Source organism: Berghia stephanieae, chromosome 5 (assembly GCF_034508935.2).
Source record: "Berghia stephanieae isolate SIO BIC M18660-M18661 chromosome 5, UCSD_Bste_1.3, whole genome shotgun sequence".
Lineage (NCBI taxonomy): Eukaryota > Metazoa > Mollusca > Gastropoda > Nudibranchia > Aeolidiidae > Berghia > Berghia stephanieae.
In genome coordinates this window covers 75,055,529-75,075,528 of record NC_088364.1, presented here as the reverse complement: position 1 = coordinate 75,075,528, position 20,000 = coordinate 75,055,529, and the positions used below count along the sequence as shown (strand labels likewise).

The 20,000-nt window shown below is 35.9% G+C and overlaps 1 protein-coding gene across 1 annotated transcript in view; it reads right to left on the bottom strand.

The window, feature by feature from the left end:
• The window catches only part of LOC144973606 (uncharacterized), a 22,455-nt gene extending 8,332 nt beyond the window's left edge, over positions 1 to 14,123 (bottom strand). The window contains exons 1-3 of the mRNA XM_078916255.1: positions 13,396 to 14,123; positions 5,080 to 7,965; positions 1,064 to 1,207 (exon numbers count right to left, since the gene is read on the bottom strand). Of these exons, the coding sequence (XP_078772381.1) occupies positions 1,064 to 1,207; positions 5,080 to 7,965; positions 13,396 to 13,972 (3,607 nt within the window). The 5' untranslated portion in view covers positions 13,973 to 14,123. The remainder of the gene's footprint in view (positions 1 to 1,063; positions 1,208 to 5,079; positions 7,966 to 13,395) is intronic.
• Between the last annotated feature and the right edge of the window lie 5,877 nt (positions 14,124 to 20,000).

Genomic DNA, 20,000 nt, shown 5'->3' with positions numbered 1-20,000 from the left:
TGAATGATTCGGGTTTCCCCTTTATCAACAAAACAGGATGAATGAAACACCACAGATGAATGAGATAATGTGGTAGTGGCATAGTAAAGATGAATAAACAAAACATTGGTTGGCAGGAAATAGTATGCACCTTTGTAAGGAAGCACGAATTAAAATAGAATACTAGATATTTCTAAAAGGTGTGCAATTAATTAAGTGAAAAGAGGGGAGATGGGGAGGAATTGAAGCTTACATTCAATTTCACATTATTATCACTTTTCTACTGATGCCGTCATAACTCAGCTACCAAAGGGCGCAAAGTGTTAAACCTTACATCAATCAAAACTTGAATAAATTCTGCAAATATGACAAAAAACCATTTGATGAAATCAAATCTTACATAGCTCTAGAGTTATTCAAACCTTAAATGTGTCAATAATTTTTAAAAAAACACTGTACATCCAATTTGTATTAGTCTGATTGCCGATATTGCACAAGTTTTCTTCTAAAATTTATGTCGATATAGATTTTACTTATATACTAAAACTATAAAGCAAAAAAAAATTAAATAGCTGAGACTTTGATGTCAAGTCGATACAAGCGTGATGTCGATACATCCGTTCTGTATAAATGACAGGTCAGCTCACTACTAAAGGGCTAAGTCAGTTGAATAGTCTGTCCATTAAATTCCCAAGAAAAGACATTGATTAAATGCATCTGAAAACTTTCAGTCCCTTTTTTTTTTTTATTCTTTTAAATTTCACAATTACAACTTTGCCTCTTCTCTGAGGTCTTTTTTCTCTTGGAAATCATTTACGAAATTCTTACAAGCCCTTTTGATGGGTGGGTCATTAGACATTATAAAAAAATATCTAACCTGACTTCAGGTTTTGCGCAACATTTCGGTCTTCAGATATGACCGGGACAATAATTATGGGAGAAACCATGAACTAAAGAAACATTCTCTCTAACCCCCCCACTCTCTCTGAGCTCTTAAACTACATGGGACATATTATTACTGTTTGTCTATTTAAAAAAACTATTGTTATTACTGTTTTCATAAATGTTCATGTCTATAACTTACCATCTTCAAAGTCCCCGAAGTTATGATTATTGTTATTATCAAGCTCAGCCAGTTCGTTTCGATTGTTCACCGCATTATCGGGGTCATGATACCAATCCTCCTCATCCTCCCCTTCCTCAATGTCATTAACATTGTCAGCATCCTCTACAGACAATAACAAATCAAAATAATTCAATAAATAAATAAATAATGAGCAAAATACACTGGTAACCATTAGTACAGTACTACAAAAATTCGTGCCTTAAACTTCCAAACGACATCAAAGATATCAGCACAAGATATACGAGGGGACACACAGCAAGAGTAACCATCCCAACATCAAAAACAGATGCCCACATGTATTCGTTTTTCCCTTCCACTGCCCGACTATGGAATAGCCTCCCAGCTGAAGTGGCTGAAAACGGTTGCCAACATGCCTTCACGCAATTGCTAGAGTTCACAACGTGATTTTTTAATCTATGTGTTTTTTAAATAAGTATTATGTGTAGAGTTTTAGCAAGTTTAAAATGTAAAACCCTACAAACTGTGGAGTGATCCTCGACAATATTGGAGGTTTCCACAAGACGAAGAAGAAGTAGTAAATATGTAGCAAATTTGGGGCACTGAAGAGGATTACTTTGTTGCTTTTGTTTCCTTTATTTTCTGTTTTTCATGGAACTCGGGTGTTGTATAATGAATACCCAGTCAGAAACACAGAATTGTCTCTCGAAATAAACCTTCTTACAACAGCGCAATATCCACTAAATGTATCCAGAGCGTTTTACAAGGCCACACTTAGCCACAATACTCTTCAACAGTCATCAAGTCACTTCCTTCCTAATGACACATGGTAACTTAGTAACACTGGCTCTAAACTATCGGAACAATGGCGGACGCCCGTATGAAAAGTGAGTGGAGCAGGCACTTTATGTTGGTAACAACAAGAGATGAGTGAGTAGGAAAGTGCCAGAAGACAATAGAGAATTAAAAATTTTCGCAGCGGTGATGGGGTTTGAACCCGCGACCTTATTGGTACGACAACTCCGCCTGGCCGGTGAGAGTGTGATTCTATGTGTTTCTATGTTAAATGTTGTGTTGAGAATATTGGCTATTAAGCTTAATTGTTGGCTACTAACTTCGCAGTGGTTGTGTGCTGGACCCACGACCTCCAGTAGTCGGTGAGTGAGGGCTCTAGTAATGAATGACCTGAGTTTGATACAAATTTTTTTTGGGTTCGTGGATAGCTCATACGGTAGAGTCACGCTCTCGCCGCCCAGGCGGAGTTGTCATACCAATAAGGTCGCGGGTTCAAACCCCATCATCGCCGCGAAATTTTTAATTCTCTATTGTCTTCTGGCACTTTCCCACTCACTCATCTCTTGTTGATTCATGACAACAGCATCTGAAAAGAGGGGGAGGGGGGAAGGGGGAGTTCTCACCTCATCTTAATATGATTAAATAGATGGATAAAAGATGATAAAGTGAAAAGCAACACTTTAAGTAAGTTGTAGTAATCCTTCATTTAACCAGTAATTTCAACCAAATCTGCGGGGCAAGGGCACTAACCTGAATAAGTCTAATAGCCCCTGTGGCAACTTTATCATGAAAGAAAGAGAAAAATCCCTTTATCAATAAAATGCAGTGTGGAAATTATTCTTAGGTTCAAGTTTCTTCCCCCCCCCCCCCCCCCCCCCCCCCCTATTGGAAACAATACAATTGTGGTACGGCTCAAAAAGTGGACATCAAAAAGAAAAAGGAAAAAAAACCCCAAAAAACAATAAATAAATAAGATGCCAAAAGCAGGGATACACTGAAATGACAATATACCACCAACGAAAGGAATAATTACTTATATATTTCGTACTTTCAAGACCAACAAAATATAGTGGACAATCAACCATGAAGAATCAAGTGGTGAAGGTGAAGACCGTGCTCAGAGTTTTCCGAAATCACCAACAACTTTAACATTCAGGCTCTAATGTGTTAATAGTGGAGGACAAGAAAATTGGACAAATTTCAGACTGATGGCAGGAGAAGCAGCTAAGCCATCGCATATTATAAATGGTTAGATTAGGAAGCAGAAAGCAATCAATCAAAAACCACTTTGAAAATTGCCATATGATTCCATTTAGTTGGTTGAGACAAACAAATAAGTCATGAAATCCACACAAATCAAAGTTTGGCGATACAAAGCTTGACCTGTTTTTTGATAATTTGCAACTATCAAAATCATAAATCACAATTCAAAAAGACGAGATAATTGAGATGACAAAATCTGTGGTCAACAAAACATAAAGGCAAAATCATAACGTGTGGTCAACTAAACAGAAAGGACAAAAATAACTGTATTATGTGAAAACTTGAAAAATCGTGCAGAGGTTAAAAATTCAAGGCATGCCATGTACTTTTGAAAAATTCTCTTTGAAATTGACATTGGTATCAAAGATGTGAATGAAGAAGAAAAAAATAATGAATAAGAAAGAATACAAAAAAGTATAAAGCCGATGATATTGAAAGGTTAAAAGTAAAAGATGCACACTAGCAATGATACGATGTAATCATTCTTATTTTCGGCCTCACATTTCAAATTTGATGTCTCTTGAAAATAAATAATATGAAATTGAATGTAAGCTTCAATTTTATTACAAGAACAGATCAAATGAATGTTTCGGGTTTCCCCTTAACAACAAAACAGGATGAATGAAACACTACAGAGGAATGAGATAATGTGGTAGTGGCGTTGTTACGATTCATTGTAACAACGCCACTACCACATGGTATCTCATTCATCTGTAGTGTTTCATTCATCCTTTTTGTTGATAAAGGGGAGACTCGAAACATTCATTTGATCTGTTCTTGTAATAAAATTAAAGCTTACATTCAATTTCATATTATTTATTTCTTCGAGCTTCGAGCAGCAACATCTACATTGTCTCTTGAAAAGAAAATGGAATCCATGTTTGATATATTACTAGCAATAGTATTTCATCAAAATTCAAAATGAATTTTCTTTATGGAAAAAAAAGTATCATTCTTTGTAAACAATATTTCTCTCAAAAATGAAAGAATATAAATTGTCAATCATGATTCATAGCGTGAGGAGGAAGGCGAGGGTGTCAATGAGTGGTAGGAGTGGAAATTTTCACTAAAAGGTGATAATCATATACACAGTAGTGATCTTATTGGCCATTGTCTAAAAGCCTGCCCCACCTATGTAATCCAGAGCTTGTGCTCTTCAATGCAATATCGTGTAGTAATATGGAGAGATCTTTTCCTATATTGTTCAATTGCTTTAACTTGTTGACAAGCTTTTGAGTTGATAAATTGTGAGAATAAACCAGCATAATATATATCTATGTCCGAAAAATACAGCTGTCTTAATATCATTTAGTGTATCGGTATGCAGATCAAGGAAAATGTTACACTTGTCTGTAAATTGATCAATTAAAACATTTTGTTACATTGTTGAAGATGTCAATGTGGGGAGAGCTAAGTGCACATATTTGTAGGTCTGATAACCGAAGGCAATTATGTGTTTAACATTGATGTCATGGGCAATTTTTTGCTTTGTTCTAAGAGTATTTTCATTACAACAATGAGCCTTTAACAATTTATCAGACTTATAAGACGGACAAATAAGTAAACAATGGGGGAGGAGTACTCAGAATGCAAATATTAACGTTGAAGGTAAAATCAAAAGGTATCATATTCCTAATAAATGTTTTTAACCAATAAAATAAAAGAAAAGAAAACCCTGAAAAATGAAATTGAAATATCCCTATGAATATAGAAGTGCAGTAAAATATTTGATGTTGTTACAAAGCTTCACAATGTTGCATATATATTAGCAGAAGTAATTTGTTTTTAATTTCACTTCTCTGTATACAAATTAGGTTTGAAATCGCTTTAATGCTCATCGATCCACTGGGCATTTTAATAATCACTACTGTATTCATAATGTGACTAATGGAACTTAAGACGACAATCAATAGACATTAAGGAAAGAGAGAAAAGACATTACGATTGAAACTACTCACTAAATCCAATATTATCGACTGCAGTGCTCTCTTCATTGGGTGCCCCTGTGACTGTGACTGAATAGTCTGTAGTTGTATCATCTTCCTCGACACCTGGCTCTACACCCTTGTGGTCATTGCCTTTGTTGTCACCAACAACTCCATTATAATTTTCTTCATCATCCTTTTCGCCACTTTTAAAAGCATCATCATCATCATCATCCTCGTCATAGCTATAGTCATTCTGGTCTACATCTTTGTTATCTACGTGTTTGAATACATCTTCATTATCATCTCTTTGCAGCTGAATTTTTCCATACTTTATATTTTCACCTTTGCCTTCATCATATAAATATCTCCCTATTTGACCATCATCATCATGGCCCACAATGTTGTTGTTTGCATAATGGTCCTCTTTCTTTTCATGATTAATATAATCTCTAATGTTTTCGGCATCATCTTCACCCTTTCCACCAATTAAGTTACCGTTATATTGTCCACCACCAACAGCATTTGTTCCTCCAATGCCATCAACTTGATCCACATCTTCTTCTTCATCATCATCATAATCATAGTTGTAACGGTTGTTGTCAATAGAATTGGAATCTTGTCCATGATTGTCATCAAGATTTTTACTATTGTAAGCCATATTTTTTAATTCTTCTTGATGAGATACTCCAGCCCCATTCTTTTCAAGACTGTTTTGCCCTGCACCATTGACGTGATTCCAAATGGATTGTGCTTGAATTCTTACATTATTCTGTTTGGACTCTGCGATTTGGCTTTCTTCTTTGCCACCAGGGTATAACTGTTCAGAAGTGTTGGGGCCATAAAACTCTGCTGTTGTTTCATAGGTAATCAAAGATGCCTGCATCCCTCCTAGCTGTTTGCCCCCTTGATTCATATTGTCATTATTATCACTGTGTTGCTGTTGATTGCTGTTTAACAATACTAGACTGGGAGGTGTCTGAATTGGTCCATTCTCCTGATTTGTCTTCAACAAAGAATTCAAATCATCATGATGGGGCTGCAGACCTACGTTCATAAGATTTAATTGCAAATTTTCCTCCTTTGAGTTTGACCGATCTGGCTGATGATTCATTCCATTAACACCAGTCAATTTTGATTGCAATTCTACAGATTGAGGGGCCAAAAGCTGACGATCTTGTTGATGGTTTTCATTAAAAATACTTTGACGCTGATGATCTCTTTGCTGACCATTAGATGACAATTGTTGAGGTCCAGTTTTACCAAGGTCAATTTCAGATCTTAAATGTGCATTCACTCCAGAGACCTGGCCATTTGTCTGTGGCAAATTAGCGAAACCATTTTGTGCAGAATTCAAATACTGATCCTTTTTAACAGGTGCATTTCCTACAATGTGCATGTCGGATGATTGAATTTTTTCTTGTTTGTTGGAAGATGCAAAAATATTATGAGATTGTTCGTTAGGAACTAAACCTTGTTGTATTGGATTGACTGAATTTAAATTATTGGCAGCTTCTTTTGAAGACGCAAAAATATTATGAGATTGTCCGTTAGGAACTAAACCTTGTTGTATTGGATTGACTGAATTTAAATTATTGGCAGCTTCTTTTGAAGACGCAAAAATATTATGAGATTGTTCTTTAGGAACTAAACCTTGTTGTATTGGATTGACTGAATTTAAATTATTGGCAGCTTCGTTTGAAGACGCAAAAATATTATGAGATTGTTCGTTAGGAACTAAACCTTGTTGTATTGGATTGACTGAATTTAAATTATTGGCAGCTTCATTTGAAGACGCAAAAATATTATGAGATTGTTCGTTAGGAACTAAACCTTGTTGTATTGGATTGACTGAATTTAAATTATTGGCAGCTTCTTTTGAAGACGCAAAAATATTATGAGATTGTTCGTTAGGAACTAAACCTTGTTGTATTGGATTGACTGAATTTAAATTATTGGCAGCTTCTTTACCATCTCCATTTGGCAGTGGCATGATATTGTCTTTTCCTTGACTCATTACTTGTTTGGATTGAAATATGGGAGGTAACTGGTTTTCCCCAATTCCAAGAGATGACTTGGGATTTTGAGGCACATAATTCTCTACTGATGATGGGTGGCTATTATCTTTTCCTAAAGTCGTATTTGATTTGGATTGAAATATAGTTGGTATCTGGTTTTCAGCAAGCTCAATATTAGGCCTTGGATTCTGAAGAATATGATTCTTGTCTGGGTTGACTAAATTTACACTGGGTTTGGATTGAAATATCGTAGGAATCTGTTTTTCCCCAATTTCAAGAGCTGACTTGGGATTTTGTGGAGCGTTATTCTCCAAAGGGTTGACTGAATTGTGGACTTCTTTACCATTTTTGTCTGATGATGATGGGATGATATTGTCTTTTCCTAAGGTCATACTAGGTTTGGACTGAAATATAGTTGGTGTCTGCTCTTCCCCAATTTCAAGAGCTGGTTTTGAATTTTTAAGATCATTATTCGCTTTTGCATTAACTGAATTCAAATCTTGTGGAGCTTCTTTGCCATTCTGGACTGACAGCGAGTTTAAATTATCTTTTCTTAAAGTCAAACTTGGTTCAGATTGAAATATAGTTAGCACTTGTTTTTCTTCCCCTGTTCCCAAAGATGGCTGTGATTTCTGAAACACGTCACTCGTGGGTGGATTGACTGAATTGGATTGAAGTAAGGGAGGCAAATGTTTTGCTTTCTGAAGTTCATTCTCAATATTGGGATTTGCTGGTTGTTTCCCTTGCTGAATCGTCAATCCTTCATTGTTAGACCCCGGTTTGATGGTAGCTTGCGTAGGTCCTTTGATTTTTGACAGATCATTTTCAATTGGCTTGGTCTCAACTGATGATGCAGGAATGGCGCTTTGTGAACGTGAAGGGGGTAGTGGCAGTAGTTTATCTAAATGGAGACAAATAAGTGACAAAAAATAAGCATGCAAAAAGGGGATGGGAAGTGCAGAGAAAAAACAAAACAAAACAAATATGACAAAACAAAACCTTTTTTCCATTTTTGTATATAAAACACCAAAAACACCAAAAAGCCAATAATCAATTCTGTATCTATACAAAGCATGCTCATAAATATGAATAGTATTGAATGAATAATAACAACAACAACAATAATAATAATAATAATAATAATAATAATAATAATAATAATAATAATAATAATAATAATAATAATAATAATATCAAGCATTTATATAGCGCTTAATCCATACATAGGCTCTAAGTGCTCTACAACCAAACTCATGCACACACACACACATACACACACACATACAAATACTCACACACACCCAGAAAGCACCACTTATAAACGAAAACTTTAACGATACAATAATTGATACCTGATAATATACGATGTCTTTAGTTCAGATTTGAAAGCAGCCAAATTGGCCGATTCCCTAAGCTTTTCATGGGAATGCGTTCCAAGTTTTGTGACCAAAAACAGGGAGAACGCTCTCTCTCATCAAGTTTTGTATTTGTTTTTGGTTCAAGTAGCCACGAGGAATCAGACGAGGATCTCAACACTCGTGGCTGTTTATAACAATGGAGTAGCTCAGATAAATGCGGCTATGTGGTCTAGTGGTATGACACTCGCTTTCTGATCAGAAGGTCCTGGGTTCGAGCCTCGCACTCGACGCATAGTTGAGTCCCTGGAAAGGGCTCTTGACTCACATTCTCTCACCATACTCAGGTGTAAAATGAGTACCTGGCCGTTAACAGCGTTGTCTTTGTCCGAAAAATTGTAATATCGCCTAACAGGCATCTTGTCCCATCCTACATGTTAAATGTTGCTGTTGACCAGGGACCCCTTGTAAAGCGCTTTGAGCACATTTAGTGGATATTGCGCTATATAAAGCTCAATTAATAAATAGGCTGGGGCTGATCCTTCCAGGTAGTGATAAACAAGGACTGCAGCTTTAAATTTAATTCTATTAGCCACTTTTAACCATTGCCACTCTTCAAAAGAAGGAGGACACTTTCTCTTCTTCATTTAAAAAAAAAAAGTCTTGCTTGCTGCATGGTTTTGTAGTCTGCAGTCATTTAATTTTGCAACCAGAAAGGCCAAAAAGGAGGGAATTACAATAATCTAATTAAGAAAACATAAGAGCTGTGACTAGTTTCTTTGTTGCTGTCTCGGAAATTAATGGTCTAATATGAGTCAGTGCTGATGGTGACAAAAAGTGAAAAAGTAGGAATATGTTGAATGATTGCCTTTAAGCCCCATTTTTACTGTACTAAACCCCACTTTTAGAGCAATTGAGATGATAGACTATCATTGATACTCTAGCTAACTTCTGGAGAGTGGGAAACTGCACCTGTGTGTTCCACCACACATCAACTCTCTCATTGCTAGCACATTGTTTCGAGAAAATGTAATTTTTAAAAGGAGGAAATTCCTCCTCTGGATTCCAAAATCGCGGATTTCTGCGGATCCGAGGAAAACCATCAGCACTGATGAGTTATTTTTCTAAGATCAAAAATCCCTTTGCCTATTACGCTCATCTGAGGTCATAGTCATTGAACAGTCAAGAATTTTTTCCAGATTTCTAATTTTTCAAACAGGAGTAATAATATTACCACTCAAATTTACTACAAGATCTTCAATCCTGTTAATTTTCTTTTTATGCTTCCTACAGACATAATTATTGTTTTATCTTCATTTAATTTAAGTCTATTTACGTCCATCCAATCTTTAGTCTTAATCATACACGTTTCACATTTTTTTGACAAGAGCTTTTTCAAGAGATAAATTTCTTATAGAATCATACAACTGAGTGTCATTTACATAATTAGGAAAACAAAGGTAATTTTCCTCACGTTTTCAAAAGAGGGGCAGTATAAAGAACAAAAAGAACAGGCCCAAGAACTGAGTCCTGTGGAACTCCATACTTCAGATGACACTCAGTTGACCTTAAATCTTTCGTAACTATCATTTATTTTCGGTCAGATAAATAGGATGAAAACCAATTTTAAGCTGAAAACCAGATATTCCAAGGGTGAGTTCAAGAACTTTAAAAAGTATTTCATGATCTATTATGTCAAAAGCCACCGAATGATCTATCAAATTAAGAATAGAAATTGATTCTTCATCAATGTCAAGAAGGTCATTCACCACCCGCAAGAGTGTTTCCGTGCTATGGTTTGCTCTATAAAAGCTGACTGAAAGACGTCCATGACACCACAGAGTTCATGTTGTTTTAGAATTTGTTTGAGAAATATTTTTTCTAGAATTTTGGAAATGAAAGACATATTTGAGATGGATCTATAATTTTTCAAATCTTCAGGGTCAGTGTTTAATTTCTTTAGGAGAGGTGTTACTCGAGCTATCTTTAACATTTCTGGAGGAGAGCCTGTTTTAAAAGAAGCATTAATAATATCAACAATGGTTGGTAACAATTAAAGGTCATGCAGGTGACAGTAACCAGTACAAAACAGGTGACACAATATCAACACATGCTTCTTTGGTCACAATAAGCAATTCAATAAGATAATCTTAATAATAATCTTACTATTTTGAATGAATTTTATATAACAGACATCTTAACTATGCAACAGCTAAACTTTATGCTGTAGTACAGGGAAAAGGCACATCAGGAATGAAATATTATTATTTTAAAAAGTAGTAGCTAAGACACCTTCCCTACTGAAACTCTTTATATATAAAAATAATTTCATATCATACTTAGCTATTGTGTAATGTGATTTATGTGCCTGAGTCCAATAAAGTAAGAAAATAAAAGGAACATAATTTTTTGAGTTATTCAATTACTAGAAATTTAATGAAATATTAAGCTGTCGCCAATAATGTTCAATTTCTTTTAAATTCGGAAATAACCTTCTTTTAAAAAAATATTATTATAGGGCTTGTGGGGCACTGCTGGAGACACAAGGAGGAGATTGCAAGCAGTCTTGTGCTAGGGAATCACCTGAGCGAACCAGAAGCAGAGGCAGGCAGAATAAAACCTACATTGACTGTCTGCTAGATGACACAGGAATGGACAACACAAATTATATATTTTAAAAATAAATTTTTATATTCTTATATCATGAAGAATAATATAGTTTCAATATTTTTCAAAGCATAGACAAATTATTAAACGTATTGATGATAAAAGGCCATGCAGGTGACAGTAACCAGTACAATTATCATACAGATAATACAATATCAACACATGCTTATGTAAAGATGAAAAAATGCCATGCTATTAGAGTTATGCAAATTTTCAATGATCTGTTGCAGGGATGCCAAGGCACCGATATTTATGTTGTCCAAATGAAGAAAACAGACTTGTGTTTTTTCAAAATAAAAGTCTATTTTCCTCATTCAAGATAACGTTCATAAAACAAAAGCAAGCTCACCATCATAATTTAATACAGAACAGCAATAAGCCCACATATCGTAACATATTAACCAGAAGCCTTCGGTCAATCAGTGACACCATTATCCGTACCAAAAAGCAAATTAAAATCCTTTAGTGATTGCTCTTTTCAATATTATGGCCCTAAACGTTGGAATACCCCACTGCGACTGCAACCTAATAGAATAATCAAGACTATCTCAAACTTAAATCTGCTTTAAAAACCCACTTTTTCAAAATTCATTTTACACCACGCTGACTGTAATGTTTGTATACTATAATTTGAACAATACGTCTTTTGTTTCAATGTTCAATTTTTGACAGGATGTGTTTGTAATGTAATTCATAATCTGTAAGGTGCTTTGAGATGTTTGGTTTATGGAAAGCGCTGAACAAGAGTCAATTATTATTATTATCATTTATTATTATTATTATTATTATTATTATTATTATTATTATTATTATTATTATTATTATTATTATCATCATTAAAACAGAAAACGCATAATTAAACTGAAGAAGATGAGTAAATGCAAAGTGCTCCTTCTTAAATATTAGCCATGTGATTTTGATAAATTCTTTCCAGTAAAACTTAACAAAAGTGATTTTTCAAATTGTCAAAATATATCAAGCAACAAAATTTTTGAATATGGGAAACCATGAAATATGGACTGATAATATAATTATGATATCACACCGCCTACATTCCGATATGGAATAAACAAACTGCTAGTATTATTTAAAATGTTTATACTTAAAAATAACGGCATTTATTGAACAATTTGATAACCCTTACTTAATTCAACATAAGGTCCAATATAATCAGATTGATAATTTTCTTTGGCCTTTTGGGTCCATGACTTAAACTTTAAAATAAAGAGATGGTGTTATGAAACTTTACCCCCTTTATAAATGTCCCATCCATCCTCCCCCCACCTCTTTTTTTTAAAAAACTGCCTCTCTCTCTCTCTCTCTTAGATCCTTTCTAACTTCTATCAAATTGTCATATTCGTCCCCACTCCGATCTCAAAAAGTGTCTATAAAGGATGAATAATTAAAAAGCAAACAAACAGAAATATTCAGAGAGCGACCAAATGGTCAGATAGAGGAGAAAAAAACAAACAATATTTTTGTTAAATACAAAAACAGTTTTAAGAAATTCATGCTCAGAAACGGAACAAAAGGTCAAACAAAAAGGAGAAAAGAATAGACTCGCACAAAAAAAAAAAATAAAAAATAAAAGGTGGGGGGAGGTTGGATGGGACATTTATCCCTTGCAACGTTCTGTAAAAAGAAGACGGAATTTAAAAAAAAAAAAAAAAAAAGTGGCGGAACCAGGATTCGAACCCACAACGTCGATTCTGGTAAAACTTCCAGGGCAGACGACTAAACCATTCGGCCATGACACCCACTTCGAAGTCGACTCATATTGTGTATATATGTAGTAACAACTGATTTAATGTTGGTTAATTATATGTTTTTTAGATATTTTATTAACTTTCCTTATTTCTATGTGCATTCGGAAACATTCCATATTCTGGAATGTGGATAATTGTTTAAAAGAACGGAGTTTCAAATATGTGTCTGGGGATAACGAAATTTGGTTATCCCCAGACAGGTGTCTGGGGATAACGAATTTTCATTATCCCCAGACAGGTGTCTGGGGATAATCACAGCGTGAATTGACACAGTGCTTGGCATGTGACGATTTGTCACTTGCCAAGGTCCTTGACAACTGACGATACCTTATCATTAGACACTGTTGTGACAAAAGTAAACGTACAAAATAAAGTCAATCATCAGTGCGACATTTTCTGAGCAATTGTTACCAGGTAACACTAGATATCACTCTAACACTAACAGTCAGAGCGGCACATGAACGCCTGCCTTTTTAAAATCAAGTACCCTACCTTTGCCTTTGCCTACCATCGCTAGTTAAAGGGCTGAAACTACAAACTTACCATTTTGATTTGGTAATGCTGGTGCCCCATTGTTTTTGAATATAGATATAGGCGGTGGTGCTGGCAATTCCTTTTTTTCTTCTCTTCCTGTGTCCGTTTGATCATGGTCATTTAGAGATGGAGTCTTAAATATATTAGGAATTAGATTTTGATCTGGGTTCTGCAGCAATTCACCATCCTTTGAATAATTTTCTCTCGGATATGAAGCTAATGAGTTATGTTGAGGATGAGCCTGATTTTGATTTATTTCCAAGTTCGAGTTTAAATGGCCAAGTTCGGCTTGAACTTGAACTGGCATTGGCTGAGATTCTTGTTCTTTACTGGGAATTCCATTGATCTGATCCTTTTGGGACTGTGACAAATTTTCTTTTAAACCAATTCCCGACGAACTTGAAAAGATACCAAATGGATCAATGACATCATTTTTATTTTGGTTTTGTTGGAAAAGTGGCTGGCGAAGCTGAGGCTGCCGTGAATCAATTACGATTGAGTTCGGATTAGTGTTTTGTGGATCCAGTAGATCGCCAAAGACAAAAGAAAGGCCGAAAAGAAAATATATAGGAATGTAAAGAAACATTTTATTTTGCCTTACAAAAGGTCCCACTCTATAAAAAATAGCACAGGTATTTAATCCTTAGGTGACGACTACATCATTCATGTCACACAACAGAACTTTCTTGCCTTGAAAAGGTAATTTGTTGACATTTGCGACGTAGATGTTATTAGTGGGCTCTAACTAATACTAGTATCGATACCTTATTTACAGTTTCAAGTCCCCAATATTATTAATGGTTATTGGCCAATAGTCTATTTGGTTGTGTATTGTTATCATTTTGTCTTGGGTTTGGTCTTTCCTTTGTCCTACCCATGTTGTCTGGTGTCTTGATGGGTGGTTGAAAGCACTGTTTGTTATGAAAAGTTTTCTCTGTTCACAGAACTGGACTAATTTTTCTCCGTTATCGTTACGTTTTCCTTTTGAGTATGATCCTAAACATAGTGTGTCACTGTCGAAACGTTTTCCTACTTTGGCATTAAAATCTCCAGCAATTATTAATATTGATTTATTTCCTATTTTGTTCAGTGTATCGTCTAGGTCTTTGTAAAATTTATCAGTTTCCTCTGGGTATTGTTTTGCGCGTTGACTTGTTGGTGCGTAAACATTTACGATTGAGATAGTGAACGTCTTCTTACCGTGATCGTCTTTGTTATTGTTATTCTGGTTCCTTGAATTGATCTTACACTTAAGCTCAAGAACACATATTCTGTCCGAAACATTCCATTCGTCACTAGTCAAATCCCTGCAGTTTTTATTTATGAGAAATCCACCACCATAGTGAGGTGAACTGGAAGCAAAGCACAGCAGTCTGTGACCATTTATTGTTTGGTCGACGCCATCTTGGATCTTCGTCTCTTGTAAACACAACACATCGATTTTATAACTTTCTAAATCTTGACACAGTTGTTCCTTTCGAATGTTACTTTTAATAGATCTTAAGTTAAAAGTTCCAATATTAAGATTAGTCCACATCAGGTAAAAATTAAAGATTCCACACAGTGAATAAATGGAAACATAAGACTATCCACTGAGCCGAAGCTCAATGTCAACAGGTGTCAGCCATGTTGTCCGGATAGACTATATCATAAGTCGACACCGCCATTAACACTACTCAACCAACTCGCGATCATACGGTGGTACACTGCTAACATCCGATCACAAACTTGTAAAAACGAATTTCAACATAGATGTGTACAGACAACGAAGACAGAAAGGTAAAACGGCAGTCAAAATAAACACGGCAAAAATAGTAAATGAGCGAGAATGTCGCATTCGTTACCAATATGAACTTAACTCAAGTCTATGGAAAATAAAGCAAAACAGCAATCCAAACAATGAATGGAAAGAGACGCAAGCGGCAATGAAATATGCGGGGAAGAAAGTGCAGGCTCTATTAATACAACTAAGAACAAACCAAATCGAACGCCTAACATCGCTATTAACGATCTATCGCGGCAACAAAAAGAACTTAGGATCAGGATACAGAACACGAAAGACTCGGAAGAAATAATAAACCTGAAAACGGAACGAAACAAAATACTGCATTCAATTCGATCACTTACAATAAAACACAGAAACGAGGAATTAGACAAAAAAGTGGAAGACATAGAAAATTCCAAAAATAACGCATCGTCTATGTTCAAAGCGACGAAATCTCTGAACCGAAAACCATTCGAGAACCCAAAACTACAGGATAAATTTGGCAAACAGACAACAAATCCCAACGATATCCTTGACATTGTAACTGACCACTTCCAGCAGAAATTTCACAAACAAGTCTCACAAATATCGCCCTTCTCAGGAAACCCTAGAGACCTAAACAACCGCATCACAACAACTGAAGTTAGAAATAGCATAAAGTGCCTAAACAATAACAGATCTCCAGGCGAAGATGAAATTCCCGCTGAATTGCTGAAATGCGGTACCCTCTCCTTGGATTTGAGCATTGCAAACATAATGAACAAAACATTCTCAACACACAAAGACTGGGACATAAACAGCGGTGTCCTAATTACAATACAAAAACCAGGAAAAACGAAAGGACCCGTAAACAACCTCCGCCCAATAACATTACTGAATACCATAAGAAAAACACTGTCAACTATTGTCCTCAACAGAATTAGACCGAAAATAGAAAAATATCTATCACATAGCCAAAGCGGGTTTCGCCAAGACCGAAGCACATGGGACGTTGTATGGACACATAAATGGTTGGCAGCAAAGGCACTCAAAGAAAACATATCCATAACAATAACCGGAATCGATATGTCCGCAGCCTTTGATACGATCGACAGAGGAAAACTTTTGGAGATATTAACAGACATAGTTGACGAAGACGAGCTCCGAATAATCCGATTTCTCCTCAGCAACACAAAGATACAACCAAGGATATACGGGGCCACAAAACAGACGCAGTTCGAAAGTAACATCGGGACCCCCCAAGGAGATAGTCTGAGCCCGATTCTGTTCACAATATACTTAGAACACGCTCTGAAAGAAGTTCGAAAAGTCATTCCAAAACCAACGACTCATATTGAGAATGCAATCCCTAGAGAAATCGCCTATGCAGATGATGTCGATTTTATTGGATCAACACCAGCAAATATAGACATCATACAAAATACCCTCATGAAATATAACCTCCAAGTCAATGCCAATAAAACCGAATTTACAACAATATCGAGGAACAAAGATGAATGGAAAAGAACAAAGAAAGTCGGCTCACTAATTGGAGACACCGAGGATGTACAAAGAAGAAAACAGCTATCAAACGCCGCACTCAGTAAACTCACCAATGTATGGATTAGAGGTGACAAAATAAAGAGAAAAACCAAACTGAAACTGTACCGTGCTCTTGTAAAACCGGTACTTCTGTATAACTGCGGCACTTGGGCGTTGACAAAATCCGAAGAAGAACATCTGGATGCCTTCCATCGCACACAGCTAAGAAGGGTACTGGATATCAAATACCCAAAAAAGATCTCAAATTAATCACTCTATAAGATCACAAAAGAAAGACCAATCTCCCTTGACATTTTACAACAACGATGGCAACTTTTCGGTCACATACTACGCAGGGACAAAAACATACCAGCTAACCAAGCCATGTCGGGATACTTCCAAAAACACGGGAACCTTTTCAGAGGAAGACCGATCACAACACTCCCTGTGATCCTAAACAAAAACCTCACAACACTTGGACAAAGCATTAGTCTCATAACGGCAGGGGACCTTGAAAATCTGAGAACCCTAGCAGAGGACCGGCAATATTGGAGACACCTCACACAGGAAATACTGGAAACAGCCAAGGCGACCCGATCTTTCGGTCGAGACGCGAAAGGCATCTAAGTCAAGTAAGTCAAGTATTGGCCAAAGCTAGTGATTTCCTCAGAGGTCATTCTTAACCGATTGATTAAAAAAATAATTTTAAAATCAATATATCTATGGTGTTTTTTAGTTCAATGGCTATGAAATTAATGTTACAGAAAATCGTTTCAACACATTGTCAACATTCTTTTTGCATTGCGCCGGAAAATTAATATAAATATTGGTAACAAAGTAATGATACCCTATCCAGTTGCTATTGAGGATAAAGTAAGCTATGCGATAAATGGCACAAGAGATTTTTGCAAAAACTTGGGTTGGGATTTTAAAAGGTGAGTAATATATATATATATATATATATATATATATATATATATATATATATATATATATATATATATATATATATATATATATATATAAAAGGTCACTCAGGTATTTTTGCAGCTACAATTGTTTCTATGTCCTCCAGTCAACTGACGAAATGGAGGACAAAGAAACAATTGTATCGGCAAAAAATACGTGAGTGACCTTTTTTATTTTTATATGTTCTATCCAACATTATCGAGCACTCGCGTACCTATATATATATATATATATATATATATATATATATATATATATATATATATATATATATATATATATATATATATATATATACAGTCCACTATTGAAACATTGTTCTTAGTTAGTCTACCACAGACTGAGCAAATTGATTGTAACAAAAACCATATGTAAGCCATGTAAAGATTTTGGCAAGCAAAATCCGTTTTGATGCAAACCGACATCTTATCTAATTTGGATTAACTTTCACTCTTCTGTTCTCAATATTAGCCATGACGAGAGACAATAAGCTCTCACTAAACCCATAGGTCACAATCATTATCATCTACTACACAGATGTTAATGGTCACAATGCACAGTTGTCACTCCCATAACAAAGGATATCGCTCAGTCTCTATTTACAACTATCATTGTCTACCTGTTGTCTAGACTATACCCAGGCCCCTCGCCTCCTATCTAATGGTTACAGATGACCTCACAAACTCATACTGCAAAGCCCCGTCCTCTTTTGTCTCTTATCGGATAGTGATACACTACAGTATCATTAGACTCCATCAACTCTCTAACCTTCAACTATCATGATTTTACCGGTGTTTAAAATTAATCATGAACTTTTGTTTGTCGACTTCTTGAATTTGCCACTTTTGAGGTCGAAAATTTGTTGCGATTAACCGAAGGTTGTTGCACTTAACCAGTGACTTTTATATATAATTAATTCCGTTTCTTGGGTAATGTTGCGATTAACCGAAAGTTGCAATAAATAAAGTTGCGATTATCTGGAGTTGACTGTATATATAATATATATATATATATATATATATATATATAATATATATATATATATATATATTCATAGAATTAAACGAATGAGAATACGTACGAAGCCTAAAAAGTGTCCACCAATGAAAGCATTCAGCGCCATTTTGTTGTTGGCTGAGAATGTAGTAATTACCATTCATTCGGTATCTATGTCAACATAACGACACAAGAACAACAACAAACAATATCAAAATCCACAATAAAATGTTTCAGAACTGTTGCGTATATTTATGGCACAACGAAGATGTCAAAAAATGAAGTTAGAGAATGTGTGTAATCATGTATTATGATAACCTGTAATGTGTTTTCCAACCACCACATCATCTACTACTACAACCACCACCACAATACCATCACTAACACTACTACTACAACCACCAGCCCCACATCATCATCACTACCACTACTACTACACCACCACCAGCACATCATCATCACTACCACTACTACAATCACCACAACCACATCGTCATCACTACCACTACTACTGCAACCACCACCATATCATCATCATTACCACTACTACCACAACCACCACCACCACTACTACTACAACCACCACCACATCACTACCTCAACTACTACAACCACCACCACAATAGCATCACTACCACTACTACTACAACCACCACAACCACATCGTCATCACGACCACTACTACTACAACCACCACCATATCATTACCATTACCACTACTACTACAACCACCACTACCACCATATCATTACCATTACCACTACTACTACAACCACCACAACCACATCGTCATCACTACCACTACTACTGCAACCACCACTACCACTATATCATCACCATTACAACTACTACTACAACCACCACAGCCACATCATCATCACTACTACTACAACTACAACCACCACCACATTATCATCACTACCACTACTACTACTGCAACCACCACCACCATATCATCATCATTGAAATATTTTTTTTTAAATTGAGCTTTATATAGTGCAATATCTACTAAATGTGCTCAAAGCGCTTTACAAGGGGTCCCTGGTCAACATTTAACATGTAGGATGGGACATGACGCCTGTTAGGCGATATTACAATTTTTCGGACAAAGACAACTCTGTTAACGGCCAGGTACTCATTTTACACCTGAGTACGGTGAGAGAATGTGAGTAAAGAGCCTTTTCCAAGGACTCAACTATGCGCCGAGCGCGAGGCTCGAACCCAGGACCTTCCGATCCGGAAGCGAGTGTCATACTACTAGACCACATAGCCGCATCATTACCACTACTACTACAAACACCACCACCACATCATCATCACGACCACTACTACTACAACCACCACCACCACCATATCATTACCA